We start from the raw sequence: 12620 nt of genomic DNA on the forward strand, positions 1-12620 counted from the left end.
AAAGAGCCTGAAATCTACTCAGATGAACTTGGCTCTAAAGCATAGTCATGCCCTTCACTGGTTGTATGATCAGGTAGCTTACTAATTTTTCTAAGCTTCAGTTCTCTTAGTTTTAAGATGGAAATACTACCTATCAACTTTACAAAGTGCTACGTGAATTTCTAAAAATCTATCATGAGAGGCTGGAGAGATGGCTCAATGACTAAGAGCACTTGTTGCTCTTGTAGAAGACCTGAGTTCAGTTCTCCGCCCCCCACCACAGTAAAGGTTAAAAAAAAAAAAAAAAGGTAAGCCAGACTATTTACCAGTGAAAATGGGAGTGGGTAATGGTTGTGAAAGATTGAAATCTTAACAATTAAAACCTTAACCTCACCAGTCTTCAATTCTGGAGCTTTTCAACTTCAGTACAAAGTTCTTATTCATTTTTTTGTTTTATTTTAAAACAAGGTCCCATTATTTAGTCCAGGCTAGCTTTTAACTCAGACTCCTGAGCTCTGGATTATAGATGACATCACCTATGCCAGCTAAAACATTTTTAACAATATATATACCAGCTCTTTCCCCATCTTGCTGCCTGTGGATGCCTGCTAGGAACAGGGTTTCTAAATGGAAAATTTGTCCAAAAAAGTGAAGACTTGGGAGACAAACAGGACACAGAATTTTTCTTAAATTGAAGGCATTTCTGTCCGAATGAAACTGAGTTCTACATGGACAAGAGATATGCTCATATGTATAAAGCAAAAACAACAGTGAATTCTGGAGGCAAACCAAACAAAACCAGAGTAATCTGGAGGAAAGATAACTCAAGCCCATGAAACAGTGGTAGGTTCCTGCCAAATTCTGAAGTAATATTCTTGCAAAGGCCACTGGACAAAGAATTTGTGTGATGCTGTAGCCCTCCCAGATTTAAACTAATAAAATGCAAATAAACAAAAGTGGATTTGTGTTGTTTCTTTAAGTATACATCAAAACTACATTTAGTAAGTATAGGGAAGGAGATGATTAAGTCAAGCTAGAAAAAGCCAATCCTTCACTGCACCAGGGAGCAACACTCTAGTAACTAGATGGTAAACACCATAGAAACTTAACAGAGTAAGAACAGAGCACAAGCTCTGTTCCCAGGTCTCCCATTACCTTGATCACAGCTACCCAAAGTACAAACTTGCTGAGAGAGCCTTTGCTGCCTGACAAAGTAACGCTGTCGTTTGAATCTAACAAAAGTTGAGGTATGAGTTATATAAATGGTAAATATTATTATATATAAAAATGTCTATAACAGTAATCACTAGGGAAATGTAAATTAAATCCACAACTATATCACACTTTATTACATACTTAAGAAAGGGCTTTAAAGACAGTCTAAAATACCAAGTGCTCACAAGAATGAAGAGAAGGGGCTAGAGAGATGGCTCAGAGATTAAGAGCACTAGCTGTTCTTCCAGAGGATCCAGGTTCAATTCCAAGCACCCACATGGCACTCAAAAAAATGCAGAAAACTGGAACTCTCCTGAACTGTTCAGGGGAATGCAAAATGGCACATCAGATTTTGGGAAACAATGTGGCAGCATCTTCTGTTTATTCATGTATATGATCCAATAAGTAAGCCTGTAGGGATTTGTATAAGGTTGTGATGGCTGACCTCCATGGCTGATTTGGCTGATTCAGAATCACCTAGGAGATACACCCCTAGGTATCTGACAGCATTTCCAGAGAGGCTAATCTGTGGACAGAAGACATGCCTTAGTACCATGTCATAGGCTGGGGTCCTAGACTAAATTTAAAAAGCTAAAGTACCCTGGATTCGTCTCTGATGTAGACTCCTACCACCATGCCATCCCTCAGGCTAAGAGGCTAAGGCAAGAAGATTCTAAGTTTGAAGCCAGCCTCAACTATATAAAAAAGTTCAAGGTCAGTCTGTGCAAAGTAATAAAATTGTCTTAAAACTGTTCTAGACATATATAACCCAAGTCAATTTACTTCTCTGAATCAGATTCTTGGTTATATAACCTATAAAATGGGTCAAGATTTTCTAAGATCTTCCAGACTCTTACAACCTCCACCTCCTCCACCTCCTCCACCTCCTCCACCTCCTCCTCCTCCAACTCCTCCTCTTCCAACTCCTCCTCCTCCTCCAACTCCTCCTCTTCCTCCTAAAATTTTCCTTCTTTTCTAGTGAGAGAAAAAGAGAGGGTTATGAATGTATGTACTCGTTTGTGTGTGTAGAGACCAGAGGTCAGCTTTAGGCTTTGTTCTTCAGTAGGTTTTCACTTGTTTTTTTGTTTCTGAGACTGGAGCCAGTTTCACTACTTAATCTTGGCTGGCCCAGTACTAGGTCCTGAACCCGAAGTAGCTACAAACTAGCAGCAATTCTCCTACTTCAGCCCTCCTGAATGCTGGGATTACAGGCATGCAGCCCATTTCAAGCACGACTCTGAGTTTTGACTTCCTGCAGTGCTTACTGATGTCTTAGATACCACCATACTTACAATGTCTAGTGTCATTACTCCCGACTTTATTCCTACATCTCTGGTTTAGAATCTTCTCTGCACTTACTTTGTACTTTCCCCAGATGTTTTTGCTTCAGCTTTATAACCTAGAACCTACATTTCCACACACTGTTCTATCCTTTAAAATGTCACATTCATTCATTCATTCATTCATTCATTCATTCCCTTATTAGTCACTAATATGACAGATCTGTCTTCTTTATAGGCCCAAATATTCACTGACTTACTAAACAGACCTATTAGTAAACACCAACTAGCAGTTCCTACTTATCCAAAAACTGAAGCTAATCCTCTTCCCAAACCTCTTCTTCAATCCTGTATCTTCACACACAGTAGTTATACATCTAGATGTTCAAATCAGATCCTAAACTGCATTGTGACTCATCAGATTTCTTCCTGTATTTTTTTTCTAAACAGGGTTTCTCTGTGTAGCCCTGGCTGTCCTCAAACTTAAGAGATAGATCCACCTGCTTCTGACTCCTGAGTTCTAGGATTAACGGCATACATTACCACCAGCCAGCTAGCTGTCTTTCGTATATCTTTTAAAGTTTACTTTTCTCTGCTTCCTTTCTGTAGAACATTTCTTTTATTAAAGCAGCAGGTGTATGGTATATCTTTTCTTCACTATAGCTTAAGAAGTTCTTTCTTTTAAAAGCTCAAACACATAATAAAGCCAAGATTCCCTAAAGGGGCTCAAGGCTCTTTTAGCTGCACTTTACTGCCTTAGTCATTTGGAATTCTTTCTTTTTCTATATTTATTTATTTATTTATTACACACACACACACACACACACACACACACACACACACACACACACAGTTACTGTCCTCAGACACACCAGAAGAGGACATCAGATCCCATTACAGATGGTTGTGAGCCTCCATGTGGTTGCTGGGAATTGAACTCAGGACCTCTGGAAGAGCTAGTGCATATGTTCACAGAGTAATATATCATGAAAGGGGACTGTTAACTGCTCAAGGAAAAACAATTAAAAATAAACAAGAAATCTAATGCTTCCTGGCCCCGCCCTGGCTACCAAAGAATTGGTCATCATACATTGTCCTAGACATCAAGGACAGACCCCAGAGGAGTCAAAGAGACCTGGTAGCTCGAGGGGCAGCCAAGCAGCCTCTCCCACACTTGCTAGTGACCCAACCTCCCAAGTCCTGCCTGAGCAACCAATGTACTCCAAAGAGAACGATCAGGCATGCTAATCTAAAACCTATACCAAGGATGGATAGCAGCACACAACGAATGGAAGATTCTACCAAAGGCAGAAGGCAACACCTTGGCAAGACAACCACATCAGCATGCATCTGGGAATAAACAAATAAGCAAATGGCTACAATAAGATCAGAAGGCAACAGCTACCTAGGTCTTAATACTTCTCAGCCTCCAGGATTTTTGTCTTTGTTTTTTTGTTTTAATTTACTTCAGGCCTGGGTATGGCTTTAATCCTAGCACTATAGAAGTACAGTAGAGGCAAGTAGATCTTTGTAATATTCAAGAACAACCTAGTCTACATACTGCCTGTTTCAGGACAGCAAAGCTGTATATATGGGTGTTTTGGTTTTGCCTACATGTATGCCATGTGTCATGTGCATGCTTAGCATCCTCAGAGGTCAGGAAAAGGTGTCAGGCACCCTGGGACTAGAGTTACAGATAGCCGTAAGTGACCAGATGGATGCTAGAAATAAAGCCCCTGGGCTGGAGAGATGGCTCAGCGGTTAAAAGCACTGACTGCTCTTCCAGAGGTCCTGAGTTCAATTCCCAGCAACCACATGGTGGCTCACAACCATCTGTAATGAGATCTGATGCCCTCTTCTGGTGCGTCTGAAGACAGTTACAGTTACTTATATGCATAAAATAAATAAATAAATCTAAAAAGAAAGAAAGAAAGAAAGAAAGAAAGAAAGAAAGAAAGAAAGAAAGAAAGCAAGCCCCTGTCCTGGAACAGCAGTCAGTGTACTAAGCCTCCTCTCCTTTTCACTATGCAGCCCTGGATGTTCTGAAACTCTCTTTGTAGACCAGGGTAGCCTCAAACTCAAGAGATCTGTTTGCCTCTACTTCCTGAGTGCTGGGTTAAAGGCATGCACTATCACCAACTGACTTGAACTTTTTTTTTTTTTTCTTTTTCTTTTTTTCGGAGCTGGGGACCGAACCCGGGGCCTTGCGCTTGCTAGGCAAGCACTCTACCACTGAGCTAAATCCCCAACCCCAACTTTTTTTTTTAACATTTATTTATTTATTATGTGTACATCATACAGCTTTCTGCCTGCATGTATGCACCTGCAGGCCAGAGGATGGCACCAGACCTGATTACAGATGGTTGTCAGCCACCATGTGGTTGCTGGGAATTGAACTCAGGACCTCTGGAAGAGCAGTGCTCTTAACCTCTGAGCCATCTCTCTAGCCCGTGACTTGAACTTTCTTTTTAAAAAAAAAAAAAAGATTTATTTATTTATTTTATGTACAGCATTCTACCTGCATATGTGACTGCAGGCCAGAAGAGGGCACCAGATCTCATTACAGATGGTTGTGAGCCACCATGTGGTTGCTGGGAATTGAACTCATGATCTCTGGAAGAGCAGTCAGTGCTCTTAACCACTGAGCCATCTCTCCAGCACGACTTGAACTTTCTTTTTTTTTTTTTTTGGTTCTTTTTTTTCGGAGCTGGGGACCGAACCCAGGGCCTTGCGCTTCCTAGGTAAGCCCCCGACTTGAACTTTCTTAAAGGCCTGTGCCATCACACCCTGCAAGAGTCCTCACTTTCTAATCTACATTTATCCTTATTTTTTGGTCGCTAGTTTATTTTTATCTAATTTTTGGTTTTTGGTTGGTTGGTTTTCTTAAGGGTCTGATGAAGCCCAGTCTGACCTTGAACCCATTACAAAATGGAGCCATGAACAAGTGCTGAGATTAGAAGTATGTACCTGGGGTTGGGGATTTAGCTCAGCGGTAGAGCGCTTGCCTAACGAGCGCAAGGCCCTGGGTTCGGTCCCCAGCTCCGAAAAAAAGAAAAAAGAAAAAAGAAAAAAAAAAAAAAGAAGTATGTGCCACTGTGCCTGGCTTTATTTTTTTTTACTGGTTCTATAATGTCTTTTTACCTCTTGAATTACTCTGATTATACATGTAAATTTTGTATATGTGTAACTAGACACTAGCCCAAGGTTGTTTTTTATGGAATAATGTCAAGGCAAAACAGGTTAAAAAAACTTGCTCTCCCAGAATTGATCCAATACTACATTTTTTTTTAAATGTTTTGAGAATTATGCCTGATCTCTGAAGCTAGGGTTGGGCCTAGATAGTAGTTGAAAAACTGTTATGTCTACTTTTTAAAAAAAAGATCTAGTTTCAAAATCATATTTGATCATGATGCTGGAGGACTTCAAGAAAGACATAAAGAACTCCCTTAGAGAACAAGTAGAAGCCTACAGAGAGGAGTCGCAAAAATCCCTGAAAGAATTCCAGGAAAACACAATCAAACAGTTGAAGGAATTAAAAATGGAAATAGAAAGCAATCAAGAAAGAACACATGGAAACAACCCTGGACATAGAAAATCAAAAGAAAAGACAAGGAGCTGTAGATACAAGCTTCACCAACAGAATACAAGAGATGGAAGAGAGAATCTCGGGAGCAGAAGATTCCATAGAAATCATTGACTCAACTGTCAAAGATAATGTAAAGCGGAAAAAGCTACTGGTCCAAAACATACAGGAAATCCAGGACTCAATGAGAAGATCAAACCTAAGGATAATAGGTATAGAAGAGAGTGAAGACTCCCAGCTCAAAGGACCAGTAAATATCTTCAACAAAATCATAGAAGAAAACTTCCCTAACCTAAAAAAAGAGATACCCATAGGCATACAAGAAGCCTACAGAACTCCAAATAGATTGGACCAGAAAAGAAACACCTCCCGTCACATAATTGTCAAAACACCAAACGCACAAAATAAAGAAAGAATATTAAAAGCAGTAAGGGAAAAAGGTCAAGTAACATATAAAGGCAGACCTATCAGAATCACACCAGACTTTTCGCCAGAAACCATGAAGGCCAGAAGATCCTGGACAGATGTCATACAGACCCTAAGAGAACACAAATGCCAGCCCAGGTTACTGTATCCTGCAAAACTCTCAATTAACATAGATGGAGAAACCAAGATATTCCATGACAAAACCAAATTTACACAATATCTTTCTACAAATCCAGCACTACAAAGGATAATAAAGGGTAAAGCCCAACATAAGGAGGCAAGCTATACCCTAGAAGAAGCAAGAAACTAATCGTCTTGGCAACAAAACAAAGAGAATGAAAGCACACAAACATAACCTCACATCCAAATATGAATATAACAGGAAGCAATAATCACTATTCCTTAATATCTCTCAACATCAATGGCCTCAACTCCCCAATAAAAAGACATAGATTAACAAACTGGATACGCAATGAGGACCCTGCATTCTGCTGCCTACAGGAAACACACCTCAGAGACAAAGACAGACACTACCTCAGAGTGAAAGGCTGGAAAACAACTTTCCAAGCAAATGGTCAGAAGAAGCAAGCTGGAGTAGCCATTCTAATATCAAATAAAATCAATTTTCAATTAAAAGTCATCAAAAAAGATAAGGAAGGACACTTCATATTCATCAAAGGAAAAATCCACCAAGATGAACTCTCAATCCTCATCTTCGATTGGTTTATATACAAGTGTGCAATTTCTAGGCTTGAAAGTAAAATGATGCTATCTGGTGCTGGATAGAGGAGCCTTATTTTTTATTATGGCAGCTTGCTATTTTTATAACATGGTGATTTGGTTGAACACAATAAAGTACAGTAGTAACTGAAAAAAATAAATAAATAAATTGTATGTGGTAGTAAGACAACCATAATCCTGGGAAGTAAAAACAGGGAGATCAGCAGTTAGTTCAAGCTAACCCCACCCCCACCCCACTATATAGTGAATTCAAGAGTAGCCTACCCTGTGCAAGACCATGTCTCAAAGCAAAAAACAGTATTTAGTAGGACTCATTTTCTTACTTCTCTCTTTTGTTAATGTTTTTAATCACTCTGTGTGCGTGCACGCGCACGTGTGTGTGTGTGTGTGTGTGTGTGTGTGTGTGTGTGTGTGTGTACATACTGAGGTATACACAGAGGACAGCTCCTCTCATTCATTTTGGAGAATGGAAAGGTCAGCAGGTATCTTTATCTGTTGAGCCAATGGCACTCACCCTAGTTTTTTTTAACCTAGGCTTAGATATATCAAAGGTAAGCTCTTCATGAGCTCACATCAAAGACCACCAACTATTTAAGATGTAATCATAAGTGATGTTGTTTGAATTCTGTATCATGTATACCATTCATACAGAGACAACTATATAAAATATTTGTCCCGGACTTGGGAGAAGAGGCAGGAGGACAGCCTGAATACACAAATGAGAAGGAATATATAAAACAGATGAGACAATACTTCTGTGGTAATAGTGAAGAATTAGTTTCGGCCACTAGTTAGTGTCATACATCTTTTAACTGGTTTTCTGTTTTTTGTTTTTAGAGAATGGGTATCTTTGTGTAACCCTAGCTATTCTGGAACTCACTCTGTAGACCAGGCTGTCTTAGAACTCAGTGACCACCTACCCGTGCCTCTCAAGTGCTAGGTTAATGACCTAGATGACTATTTCTTTTTTTTTTTTTTTAATTTTTTTTTCAGAGATGGGGACCGAACCCAGGGCCTTGCGCTTGCTAGGCAAGCGCTCTACCACTGAGCTAAATCCCCAACCCGACTATTTCTTTTAGACTTTTTTTTTTTTTAAGATTTATTTATGTAGGTGAGTACACTGTCACTGTCTTCAGACACACCAGAAGAGGGCATCAGATCCCATTACAGATGGTTGAAAGCCACCATGTGGTTGCTGGGAATTGAACTCAGGACATCTGGAAGAGCAGTAGGGTGCTCTTAACTGCTGAGCCATCTCTCCAGCCCTGCCTTCTTTTTTCTTAAGGGACTCACTATGTCATACAGGGATTAAAATATCTTCCCGAAACTGGACATGGTTGCACACATTTTTGATCCCAGCACTTGGAAGAGACAAGAGGATCTCTGTGAGTTTGATGCCATCCTGGTCTACATAGTGAGTTCCAGGATAGCTAGGACTTCTCAGAGAGACCCTGTCTCAAAAACAAAACAAAAACCATCAAAGATTTCCCAACTCAACCTAAGAAGAACTAATTAGATACCACCATATCAGGTTTAATCAAGTTTCAAATAGGTCATCACAATCTTCTAAAGAGTCCTAATACTTATCAATAGAAACTCAGAGCTTAGCCAGGCAGTGGTATGTATTATACCTTTAACTCCAACACTGGAGAAACAGAGGCAAAAGCATGCAGATCTTTCTGTTCAAGGCCAGTCTGATCTACAAAATGAGTTTTAGGACAAGAGTCACATAGTGAGACCATGTCTCAAAAGGAAGGAAAGAAGGAAGGAAGGAAGGAAGGAAGGGAGGAAGGAAGAAAGGAAGGAAGGGAGGCAGGCAGGCAGGCAGGCAGAGAGGGAGATTTAATTTATAACCTGGTTGACAGTGTAGCTCAGAAGCAGAATGATATTCAGCATTCATTCACTCACTAATCATTTCCCCCCAAAATACTTGCAACTTATGGGGGGCTTTGAGTACAGCTCAGTGACACAGTGGATACTTAACATATTCAAGGCCTTGATTTTAATCCCCAGCACTAAATAAATAAATGAAAAAAGAAACAATTGTCTAAGGAGCCAGGTATTGCAGTTAGTACCTATAAATGCAGCAGATAAGGCAAGAGAATTCAGTTTGAAACCAGCTTGAACTATAAAGTCAAACCCTACCCCACAAATCACTGTGAAGGATTTTTTCCTTCTGAATATTTGCAGAAATCACTATCTACAGGGGTCTTCAAGCTGATCCAGCAACACAGAGGTCTAGGCCAGAAACAAACTGTATGAACTAAACTGGCAAACAAATTGGTATTAAATTTATTTCAGGGCATTTTGGGTTCTACATATATATTTTGAAGATGTTGCATAAGAAATGTGAGGCTAAAACAATTGAATTTCTATATGATAGCAATTCACAGATGAAAATAAAGTGATAGTAACTTGCACAAAATTCCTTAAATAGTGAGACCTTAAACTATCTTTGAAATATCTATGAAATCCAAAGAAAGATTAATATTTGTGTGACTCACTACATTTTTTTCTTCTTTTTTTTGGAGCTGGGGACCGAACCCAGGGCCTTGCGCTTGCTAGGCAAGCGCTCTACCACTGAGCCAAATCCCCAACCCCTACATTTTTTTTTTTAATGCAAGCCTAATTTCTTCCCATAATGTTGGTTTGGTAAGGCACTGGGAAATCCACCACAAAGCTTAACAATTCTCTGTTTGCTGGAATTTTTATTATTATTGAGATTACTCGAAATTAATAATACATAATGTGAAAATTAGTTGAGATTAAAATGATATGAAATATATCTTACTTTTCATCTCAATTTTATTACAAATCTTGTTTTACCAGCTTTGATATATTTTATGTGACAAGGCAGAAAACAATGCATCAGCCATCTAATTATCGTTGCAGAGCAAAAAATAAAACTAGCTTCAATTATAAAACTGCAAATAGCATGCATTGGTTAAACTACCATGTCTTAATGATCTTACACATCAGACTCAAGAACACAAACTGGAAATATTCTCCACATCTAACAAATTATTATCAAAGAAAGAATAGCCCTGTTGAGAGCCGGAACTAACTTTCTGACCTCTTTTCAAAATGACAAACTAGAACAGCAAAATCACACTCAGGCACATGGAGTACTGTTCTCTCAAATCACTCCACAGAGAACTTCATCATTTGCTCCGCCCTCTAATAACTCATGCAAAAAAAGTTCAGCACCATCAGAGAGAAACAAGACATAGCGCATTCACAGAATGGCTTAGAGCCTTTCTTCCCGGTGGTAAGAGAACCTGCGTTTGCCCTTTGCCGGGGTCCGAAGGGACAGAAACCTAGGCCTAACGTTTCGCGGATACTGACACCTACAAACAGATTTCTGTGCAAGAAGTTTCTGCCACCACCTCTATTTTATCAGCAAAGGCTCGGGCGCCATCGTCTCGATGTTTGATTTTATCAGGAGGAGGTGGGAAAGGCCACCCAGTATTACTCTAGGCCTTCCCCCCATTAAGCTCAGGGGTCCCCCTCATTCTTATCTGAAACCCTCCGTCCCTAAGGTACTCCTCCGCACCCCTTGTTCCGGGCGGCAAGTCCCCCGGGATGTGTAAAGACGCGGCAGAACCCACCGGCCTCACCGTTAAAGCAAGACGGCCCTCACACGCCAGGGCCACCGCCAAGGCTCCGGGGGGCCCAGCGAGGGGAAGAGTAGGCCAGGGGCGGAGGGACGATGACCTGGCCGAGAAGAGAGGATGGCATGAGGGGACGCACTGCACCGCCTTGTCGGCGGGCCGCACGATACCAAGAGAAGGTGATGAAGGAGGAAGAGGGCGGTGGCCCGGGTGCGGCCCCCTACTCCTCCGGCCCGCAGGTCCCCGGCCCTGGGCCCCGCGGGCTCGGCCCATCCCCTGCTCTGGACTGGCTGGGGGCGTGGGGGCCTGTCTGGGAATGAGGGGGAGACCGAATCGAGGGACTCGGGGGCACGAGCGAGTGGGGGTAGGAGAAGCCTGCCTCCCGCCTGAACCGCAGACCCCGGACGCCGTCGTCGTCTGTTCCTCAGGAGAGGGCAGGAGCTGAGGGGAGAGCCCGAGGGAGGAATGCAGGAAGGTGAGGTGAAGCCCGGGGCAGCCCCGACAGCCTCCCCGTACCCCACTCTTCACCTTCCCGTAACCGCGTCTCTTACCGGTGATGGCGGTGAACTGCTGAATTAACCCCTTCAGCGCCGACGACGCCGCCGCGGAGCCCCCGTGGGCAGCCATCTTACCGCCGCCGCCGCCGCCGCGGAACAACAACACAGACACACACACGGGGCTCCCTCCCCCACGCCGTTGCGTGCTGCGCGCAGGCGCACTGGCAGGCCCGCAGCTCCGCCCCCTCCCTTTCTGTGCAGGTTTTGCGCAGGCGTACTTCCCGCGAGCCGCCTCGCGCGGGGCTGTGGTTTGAAGTCTACTGCTATCTGGTAGCTATTCTTTGAAACATTTGGTGCCTTCTCTGAATTCCGAAGATATCCTCCTAAATACTGCATTGAATCTCAGTATCCAAAAGAATCTTCAGAACTGAAATACCAAGCCCTTCATGAAACGCTCAGGGTTTCACATAAAATAGGTATTTGGTTTGGTTTTATGTGACATTAGTGTGTTTATTAAATTCTAAAGTGTAAGTTAATAGCTTAGTAAAACATGAACCAATCTATAGTAGACTTTAGTAAATGATTGTTTAATCTGTTTTTCTTCAACAAATGTCTCAGTATATCTTCCCCCAGGGTCAATCTTACTTTCTTCAGGTATTTTGGTTTGTTTTTTTTAAACAAAGATATATATATATAGATATAGTAAATAAAATAAAGAGAAACACTAGAAAATGGTCCCGAGGGGTTGGGGATTTAGCTCAGCGGTAGAGTGCTTGCCTAGCGAGCGCAAGGCCCTGGGTTCGGTTCCCAAGCTCCGAAAAAAAAGAAAAAAAAAAAAAAAAAGAAAAAGAAAAGAAAGTGGTCCTGAAATTATTGATAATAGTTACAACTAAAAAAGAAAGAACATGATGAAAGGGACATCTAGCTTGGTTTTTATACTTTATTTTTTAAATAAAGTAATAGTATGTAACTTGCACAATTCTAAATACTTACTGTACTAGCTGGTTGTGTGTCAATTTGGCACAAGCTAGAGTCCTTAGAGAAAAAGAAGCCTCAGTGGAGATCCAGCTGTATTTTCTCAATGAGTGATCAGTAAAGGTGGGCCCAGCCTTTGGGTGGTGCCATCCCTGGGCTGATGGTCCTGGGTTCTATAAGAAAGCAGGCTGAACACACCATGTGAAGCAAACCACTTTAACAGTCCCCCTCCATGGCCTCTACATCAGCTCCTGCCTTCAGGATCCGTCTTCTTTCAGTGGTTAACAGCAATGTAGAAGTATTCACCAAATAA

General features: G+C 41.6%; 1 protein-coding gene across 7 annotated transcripts in view; it reads right to left on the reverse strand.

Annotated features, from left to right (window-relative positions):
* The window catches only part of Ubxn7 (UBX domain protein 7), a 63152-nt gene extending 51659 nt beyond the window's left edge, over positions 1–11493 (reverse strand). For all 7 annotated transcript variants that reach the window (XR_015632754.1, XR_015632758.1, XR_015632757.1 and 4 more), the window contains 1 exon segment: positions 11387–11493. Coding sequence is in view for 2 of the 7 variants with exons in the window: in NM_001433500.1 (NP_001420429.1) it covers positions 11387–11462 (76 nt within the window). In the remaining 5 variants the exon portion in view is untranslated.
* Between the last annotated feature and the right edge of the window lie 1127 nt (positions 11494–12620).

The sequence above is a fragment of the Rattus norvegicus genome, chromosome 11, assembly GCF_021556685.1.
Source record: "Rattus norvegicus strain SHRSP/BbbUtx chromosome 11, alternate assembly SHRSP_T2T, whole genome shotgun sequence".
Classification (NCBI taxonomy): domain Eukaryota; kingdom Metazoa; phylum Chordata; class Mammalia; order Rodentia; family Muridae; genus Rattus; species Rattus norvegicus.